Genomic DNA, 9,470 nt, shown 5'->3' with positions numbered 1-9,470 from the left:
TTGGAAAGGAATATCTTGAGTGGCCTGCTATAGAGCGCTGACCTCAACCCTATTGAACACCTTTGGGATGAATTGAAACACTGACTGCACCCCAGGCCTCCTCACCTCATCTACATCAATACCTGACTTTACTAACACCTTTGTAACTAAATGAGCACAAATATCCACAACCACACTCCAAAATCTAGTGGAACATCTTCCCAGAAGATTATTATTATAACTAAATATAGAATGGGATGCTCAAAAATCAGACACGTGTCAATCTTAGGGTGATGTGTCCACACACTTTTTAATTCTACGTAGTGTATTTTCAAATTCTCGATCTGGTTTGGCTTATATTTTGTTTTTAAGATATAACGCCACAGCAGTAGGTGGCAGTAAAGCGTGAATGTGTCCAAACAAAATTTCGATGACGTGGGAACACGGATGTTCCCACTCGTTTTGGCCCCGTAAGCCTGCTATAGGAATTGTCCGAATACGGGTGTTGAAGAAATAAACCCTTGCTTTGAGTCGTGGTCCAGATACCAAACACGTTATTGTGTACGCGCATGCGTGCGTACGTACGTGTCTGTGTGCGTTTTATGTCATCGCAACCGGTGCACTTCCTACATCCGGGTAGGCGATTTGTTGGTAAGTTCAGCTTCACTGCTGAAAAGACAGAAAGAAAAAAGAAAAAATTTGACATTTTATTGGTCGTCTGATTTACAAAAAAAACCCGGTGAGATTTTACAACAAAGGTGCGCGTTTAATAGATCATTTTAATTTATTAACTTTTCTTCCATGAATATCTCGGGTATTATGTGTGGGGGTTTTAGCCGACGTCAGCTGAGGATTAGCCTAGCCACTGGGCTTGTTCAGAATGAAGCGCGAGCTAGGACGAGAACGTTTTTTGTATTATTATTTATTAATTGTATTATGTTTTATTGTAAGTATTTAAAACGTGCCTAATTGCTACCGCGGTTTTATTGGCTTGTTTTGTAGTTGCAGGTGCATCTGTGTATCTTCTGACACCTCATTATTCGGAAGCTAGCCATGATGCTCGGTGGCCGTGGGCTGGGAGTGTTGGTGCAGATGTTGTGTGCACAGCTGCTCTGGGGCCGTGTGTGGGGCTCTGAGCTCACCTTCGAGTTGCCTGATAACGCCAAGCAATGCTTCTACGAGGACATCACCATCGGGACGAAGTGCACCCTGGAGTTTCAGGTACGACACGAAATCCATATACAATATATATATATAATATAAGACTTAGTCATTGTATCGATACAACGAAATTAGTTTGGTAGATCTCAGAGATCAGCAGCAATAAGAAGATGTAAGAATAAACCAAAGATAATTGAACTAAAATATAATAATATGACTATGCAAAATGTGCAGTGGGACTTGGTGCAAACAGGATAATCAGAAATAATGAAATATTGCACAAGTTATACTTATAATAATGATAATATTGGGTAAAACTGCATAACATATTGACTGTCACACCCAGCTAGAGATGTTCTAACCCTGGAAATAGGATCGTCGTTTTCATCAATACATCTGACGTGTCCAGGCATCATTTCAAACCTCAGCCTAAACTGATATCCTGTTTATTATACCAGGAGTGCTTTTTTTTTTTCCAGTGGAGACATGAGAAACTGGCAGTTATGGAGGGCTGAACAAATAGGAATATAATTCTGTTCAATATTAATTATATATTTTTTTAAAGCAATATGTATGGTATGGTTTTGATGAAGTGCTATTGCACTAATGTATTCATACATTCTTTGCACATTGTCCCAAAGCATCAATACAGAGATATAGAGGTTATGATATTGGAATGTAGAAATCATAGCCTATAAGTTCTTTATAAGTGCCAAGGAAAAACTCCGTGAGTGGCACCGAATGTCCATTCATTATGCTGCGCGTTCCCTGAATGTGTGTAGCTTGGGTTAAAAAAAAAGTCACTATCAGTCAGGTTCTTGGATTTTATCTGTGTTTAGTCTCACATTGGCTTCCAACTGTAACGTATCTATTCATAATGTAATCCTTAATACAGTGATCTGCACTCAATAAACTAACTTTACCTTTTACTTTGGTACATAAATACTTAGTCGAGGTCTTGTTAGAAACTCTACATTCTGTATCAGTCTTTCTTTTTGGAATTTTGTAGGAGTAACCGCATTGTTTCGTAGACACTAGTTCTCTAGCACGTTTTGTCTTTTTAATGAAGTGTAGGCATGCACATTTATGTAGCAGTAACCGCTAAAATAAAAGCAATGCAGTTGTTTCACGGCACGCACTTATTTACGTTCGAGTTCTTATTTCTGATTATCCTCGCACCTGGAAAGGGACGGCTAAAAGGTGTTGCCTGGGGACTGTAAAATTCCCAGCTCTCTATTATGCTGTGCTTGTGTAGGTAAGATACCATGTAAGAAGATATTTACACTGAATTACAATGTATTTATTCTAGGCCAGCTCTAGGAACTGCACAGTGATATCGCATTATGCAAATTATTATTCAAGTACACCGGAATTTGTGTTTATCGCTGTTTCGCACAAATTTCTGTTTGCAATACGCAGCAGTGCTTTTAAAAAAAAAATATTACCATCGAACGCTAAACTATGCTACATTACCTCAATGTCCCTTGATCATCATCATCTTATGTTTTATTATAACATGCTATTTTATATTATTATAGTCACTGAACATCAGATCCGTCAAAAGGCGTAAAATTTCCAGAGAACCAGGAACAACCATTCCTGGTACACGACAAGAGGTTTCTATAGAAATATGTTCAGACGTTATGCTTATGAAAGATCCGGCACCGTTTCACAAGAAAAATAATCCTGCTGCTGTTAGTGTGTTTCATCAAAACCCTAAACTGCTGCATGCATTCTTAATGCATTGTATATAAATATTAAAAGAACTGGTTGGTATTAGATAGGGATATTTTTAGCGTCCATTACAAATAGGACAAAAAGTTTAAAAATAAAGGGCAACATTTTTCACAAATAGTGTTTTTTATTGTAAGATAAATTTAAAGTGATTAGTGTTTAAATTAGTGTATTTTTTATTTTTTTTTCAACCATTACTGTGCTGGACTTTAGGCTTTAAAGCAACAGAGTAAATGTTGGCTTTGTGGGTATGGCGAAAAATATTATTAGAAAACATTAGAAAAAACTCTTAACTACACATTATTAACCACAAAACTCAAACTATGCAATTGCTGTGGCTGGTTTTTGCCTGTACTCTCCTAAATGAAAATGCTTCCCCTTTCTTTTTGTAGAATTTAGGTTTTTGGCAACTAAAACATTTTTTTTTTTCTCATACCATGTAAAATAATATACAATCCTATAAAAATATTATACAAGCCTGCTTTCACTGTGCTCACCATCCACTATTCCATTAAACACCACATTAATTACCATAGTGTAGTGCAGTTGTAAGTGGCCTGCTGGTGGCTTTTTGTGCTAAAGTCAACACTTTTTAACCTTTTTTTTTCTTCTTGTCTTGTGAGTTTCTTTTCGTACTTTGTGGCAAAAATGTGCACTGTGAACAACTAGTATTGTCACTTTTGTGTGTGTGTGTATCGACATGTGGGGAAAAAAATTCAGGATGATCTAAAGGCTACAGAAGATTTTAGCACAGTTTGGTGATCTCTCGCAGCTTGAAGCTCTGTGTGTGTGTGTGTGTGTGTGTGTGTGTGTGTGTGTGTGTGTGTGTGTGTGTGTGTGAGAGAGACAAAGATGCGTTTCACATCACACAAGTAGGTGGTCTTTTTCTGCACAATATAAACTGATCAGTAAGAGGCATGGGTAACAATCCCTAAATTAAGATTCAAAACACAAATTTTTATGAAAATCCTGATTAGTTTCTATCAAACATAAAAAAAATAAAAAAAAAAGTTTTCTGTGGCTGAATCTTAAATGGAATTATTCATCTGTTGTGCAAGGTGTGCATCTTCATTATGTTATACCTTGTGCATGATGCGTACTAGTATTAAGAAAAGATTGTTTGTAAATAAAAATAAATTTTTGTATAGTAACTTGTTTGGTTGTAACAGTGTGTTGATTTAAATACAAGAAGTATCTTGTGCAGATTACTCTACCGCTGCTTCTTTAGAAAAGTGATTTCATCCAGAGGCATTTCTCCGATGATGATGATGATGTTCTGCTCTATTTTTAACCCGACCCGGGGTGTCCCAGCTTGTGTGCTCTCTGGCCAGAAGAGTAACCAGATTCAGTGATAATAAAGCAGGGAAGAAGCACTGAGCTGTGCTGAGCTCTTAACCCTCCACAGCTAGTTTGAGGGAACCCTGGCCTGTACAGTGCTCTCGATCTGCACCAGCCTTAAAACAATGGGAAAACTTCACCACCTAAAAGAAAACATTATAATGTAATTGTCGGATAGTCTGCAGCTTTTTTTAACGTAGCCTATAGGTGCCGTGCCTGTGGATGCACCATTTAGAGTTTATATGCAGTTCACGTTCCTCTGATACTGCGGTGCCAATAAAGGTCTCGGATCAGCTCAGCTTTGAGATTATTCATACCGCTGTAAAATGATATGACTCAGAAATACAATGTATTTACTGTGGAAATACAGCACCAACAGGGTGCTGCATTGTTTATTAGTTCTTGAAATGCTGTTGTTTTATGCCGATGGTTGTTTTTTCCAGGAGAATGTGCCAGTTCTCGAATATTTTACTCTCACACCCATTATTGGTGTAGATGACTGTGATGTAATTCACCTGGTAGAACAGTAGATACTCTATAAACATTGCATTCCAACATTTGTTTTTACCCCACTAACAAAAACCAAAAAAGTTACAATGGTTTTTAAAAGTTTAAATCTCATCAACCAAAAAATGTTACCGGTTTTATTTCCTGAAATTAGATTAAGTTTATTAAGCTGATAATAATACTTATTTATAAAGACTTTCTTTTATGTGGTACCCTTTTGCAAGTTTTCAAATAAGCTAGAAACAAAAGGTAACGTGAAATGTAAAATCACCACACAAGTAGATCAAAGTAAAAATTATTATTAAAAGATTCTTATAAAAATAAGGATAAAATAAATCAATCAATCAAATAAACCCAAAAAAAAAACAATGCACAGAATCTAGTAAAAATGACAGTTAGTGTATTGATTAAATACGTCTAAAGAGATTGGTAAACAAACAGAAATTTATCATTTATATAAAAAATGTATAAATAAAAAAAGATTGAAAGCTAATAGGCAGGCTTTTATTATAGGCTGTATAATGTATAAAACAAAATAATGGATGTAAATATAATATAATGACTAAATAATGACTAATATAAATAATTTATAACTAATATAAATAGCTAAATAATGACTAATAGAATTGTACTCAATAAAATAAAATAAAAAGAGTAGTAATAAAAAGTCTGATATCACAGACCCTGAGTGGTCACCAGACCCCAAGTAATAATCAGGTATGATTGGGGAAACTGAGCTGCTCAATCTGCAAAAATAAGATGTAAAGTGGTAAAAGTCACTCGTCAGCTCTGGCCAACAATAAACATTGTAAATGCATTGTACAACCTGTGTGTTAGCATTCCTGTCACAGCTCACATTGTGTGCACTTTTGTGAATTCCTGAAACGGCTTAGACAAATACTTTGTGGTGTTTATATATATATTTATTTTATATATATATATATATATATATATATATATATATATAAAATCATGGGTGTAAATTTAAGAACAGAAAAGAAATTAATTATACATAAAAATACAGTGGGGTCAGTTCGGACGTAGCACAGTGCTCATTTAGTAAATGCACAGCGAAACAATATGCTAATTGTGGCCGTTAATGTTAAGTTAACGTTCTGCCAAGTCATCCAAATAAAACACTGCCTGGGAAACGGCGTTGGCGTGTTAGTTGCAGTGCACTAGTACATTAGTTGCAGTGTTAGCTGCAGTGCACTATGCAACAAGCTATTGTAAACAAGCTAACATTAACTAGATAAGTCATATTTTAATCGAGTCACATTCATGGAAAATTACATCGGTAATCAGCATTTTTGCCGAAACCAATTTATGAATGAGTCTGCATCAACTACATTACAGAGAATCGCTTTATTTAAAGTGAATAAAATACCCTACTTAATGGAGTTGAACATTAATTGAGCCGCAGCCACTCACCTGACTCGTGTGTGTAGAGTAGGTGAGATGAACTGGGAAAGCAGGCAGTGGGTCAGACCACTGTGAGGAAGGGAAGGGGGGAAACCAACTTTTTCTAAATGCAGTTTTTGCGTTTTTTTGTTTTTTTTTTCTTTTTTTTACTTACACAATTTTTTAGGTATACATACATATATTTTTTACAATAGAGAGTGCGATAGGGGGGACAATCCTCGGATGGGGGGGCCGGGGGGGTTCCATGTCCCCTCCGTCCCCCCTGGGATTTACGCCCATGTATAAAATATAAAATGTCAGTGTCTTCGAGCACCATTAAGCCTAAAGTAAGTGCTCAGAATGTGATTAGATTTGTATAAACCTTTTTGGGCGCATTTGTTTTGTTTCTGTATAGGTTGTGACCGGGGGCCACTACGATGTCGATTGTCGCCTGGAGGATCCGGACGGTACAGTTCTCTACAAAGAAATGAAGAAGCAGTACGACAGTTTTACGTTCACTGCTGCAAGAAATGGAACGTACAAGTTCTGCTTCAGCAACGAATTCTCTACCTTCACACACAAGACCGTCTACTTCGACTTCCAAGTCGGCGACGATCCTCCACTTTTCCCCAACGAGAACCGAGTGACCGCTCTGACACAAGTACGCGATTTCACACTTCTGACAAAGCGCAATAATATGGTTACATCACTAATCTTGTCTATTCAACAAATGTCACCGATACGAGTTGCATAGTTTTGGGTGCAGATCACTGAATATTTTCTAAAACTTTATTTTGTACTTTTTTTTTTTTCGTCAGATGGAATCGGCGTGTGTCTCCATCCACGAAGCCCTGAAGTCTGTGATTGATTACCAGACCCATTTCCGACTGCGGGAGGCGCAGGGACGCAGCAGAGCAGAAGATCTGAACACCAGGGTTGCCTTCTGGTCCGTTGGGGAGGCGTTTATACTCCTGGTGGTCAGCATCAGTCAAGTCATCCTGCTCAGGAGCTTCTTTTCAGACAAGAAAACCACAACAACCCGCGTCGGATCCTAACATCTCCAAGTCATTGTTATTTTTGATCCGTGTTTCTCGAGCATACACACACACACACACACACACACACACACACACACACACACAAGGGACTAAAGGCTATTGCCATGGTTCATTTTCCAATTTTAGAACTACATACTTAATGTTTATTTAAAGATGTATCTGTTTGGTTTTACATCTTCTAGGCGTGTGTATGGATTAATATTCATATCCAAGAAACGATATTTTCAGTGGTTAGGAAGCAAACCTCTTAATTTATTGTGCAGGTGTGTTTAATTTTTACACTGCTTTCTTTAATGGTCCCAAAAAAAAAAGGGGGGGGGGGGATGGCTACTTAACACACACTTAGCACTGCAGATCTGTTAATGAGCGCATGTTTGGGGCCGCTGAAAGATCTGATTCTTTGTGGTGCTTAGAAATCAGCAGAAGTATTAGACGAGTATCATCAGATATTTTCAAAAGCACGCTAGAAACGCACTGGGATAACCTCGTTATTTAAAACAGAGCCTGTTTTCATAGTATCAGTTTAGTACTTTGCGTTTGGATGCAAATGTTCAGTCTTTATTTGGGTTTTTTAATGATCTAAAGACATTCTTTTTGTTCTGTCATCCGTTTGCTGTGGCTCTGATGTTACATTCTTGATGGAAGCTTGTTTTTGAACAGCTAAATTTTTGTCACATAATTTGCAGAATGTATAATTAATGAACAGCGCATTAAAAAGAAAATTAATAAGGACTGAAGTGTAGTCCTATATATTGACTGATTTATGTATGAAACAAAAACTGAATGGTGGTCATACGAATGTTATTTGCTCACAGGTGATGTTGACAACGTAGTCACTCCAGATGGTTTGGCATCGAGTTTGAGCAGGTTTTTGACTGTGTAAATACAGTCCTTTTTCTGAGTATACACTACCCTGCTGTTTCAGGCATGCCTGTCATCAGATGTAAGGTAGTGATCAAGTGTGTTCAGGAACACTGCATGGTAGTCAATCTCACTGACTACCTGTATATGAGAAAAGGAACTTCAAGTCTGTGGCTGGAGAGCTTTATTTGTTTGACAGTTTAGAATTGAAGCTAATAAGATTGCAGCTGCATGCATCAACTGATCGTCAGATGCAGCCACCGATTGGATCTAAATAAATAAGCTAAATAAAAGCACCAGTTGGTTTGAGTTGTTGTATTTAGCTAATATGTAAACTTTTCAGATGATATACTTGGTATTTTGTGTTTAAAAATATAGTTTACAATGATTATAATTTAGACTTCTACTAAAAATGATTCGTATCATAAGGCCTGTTGGTTTTAAGTGTGGGTTAAGTAGCAGGTTTTACTTTTTCATATATGGTTGTCTAAAGCATCATGGTCACAGTTAAAAAAATTTTTTTATTATTATTATTAACACTGTCTTCAAAGGAACTATATTTTGTGCGTGCTAGTGTTTGCCTTGGGTTCCCTTTTTTCTTTCATTTTCACTTTTTTTCTCCAGTAATCATATTATTTCAAGATACTCTCCAGAATTAAAAAAATTGACATTGTTTAACTACATCCAGTGAAAAAAAGAACGGTGATATCTGGTGTACAAAATGAATAAATCTGGAACACGTGATCTCGTCTTGCCGGTCTCTTGGATGTCGTGTGAATAGTGTGGTTGTACTGCTTTTCTTTTACCACCAGGGGGCAATGTGTGCAAATGTAGATTAAACTTCTAAGAAGAGCCTTTTTGCCGACTTTCTAATTTTCAGCAGTCGCACAACACACACACACACACACACACACACACACAGTACGAAATGTTTGGACAAACCTTCTCCTGTAGTGTTTTTTCTTTATTTCAATTATTTTCAACATTAATACTGAAGACATCCATACTATTAAAGAATGTGTATGGAATTATCTATTAAACTAAGACGTGATAAACCCAAGTTTTATATTATCGATTCTTGGAAGTAGCTGCAAAATGCTGTGGTATCTATGCAGGCTAAGTGTGCGCACAATTTTGACTTAAATCACCAACACTGTGTCCAGAAAATCACCACCACACCATTACACCTCCCCCTCCATGCTTCACAGTGGGAACGACACATTCAGGAACTGTTCGTTCACCCGCTCTGTCGAACAAGACACGGACTCATCATACCACAGCACAGTTTTCCACTGATCTAATGTCCATTTGCCTTTGTGTTTCTTGGGACAAACAAGTCTCTTCTGCTTATTGTGCTTTCGAAGTAATGTTTTCCAAGCTGCAATTTGACCATGAAGGGGATGTTGAAATATATCTGCCACCTAATCTAAG

At 37.1% G+C, this 9,470-nt stretch overlaps 1 protein-coding gene across 5 annotated transcripts; it reads left to right on the top strand.

Moving 5' to 3' along the window:
* The first annotated feature begins 401 nt into the window (after positions 1-401).
* Positions 402-8,891, top strand: tmed7 (transmembrane p24 trafficking protein 7). Of its 5 annotated transcripts, none has more exons than XM_083553683.1 (4): positions 402-630; positions 982-1,200; positions 6,536-6,781; positions 6,939-8,891. In XM_083553683.1, the coding sequence occupies exons 2-4, from the start codon at positions 1,033-1,035 to the stop codon at positions 7,173-7,175; spliced, it is 651 nt and encodes a 216-aa protein (XP_083409809.1). In that variant the 5' UTR covers positions 402-630; positions 982-1,032; the 3' UTR covers positions 7,176-8,891. The 5 variants fall into 5 exon arrangements, with proteins under 5 accessions (XP_083409809.1, XP_083409811.1, XP_083409810.1 ...); XM_083553685.1 differs by having other exon boundaries at positions 478-630; positions 988-1,200; XM_083553684.1 differs by having other exon boundaries at positions 604-737.
* Positions 8,892-9,470: the final 579 nt, after the last annotated feature.

Source organism: Silurus aristotelis (assembly GCF_946808225.1).
Source record: "Silurus aristotelis genome assembly, chromosome: 11".
Taxonomy (NCBI): Eukaryota; Metazoa; Chordata; class Actinopteri; order Siluriformes; family Siluridae; genus Silurus; species Silurus aristotelis.
This window is presented reverse-complemented; position numbering and strand designations above follow the sequence as displayed.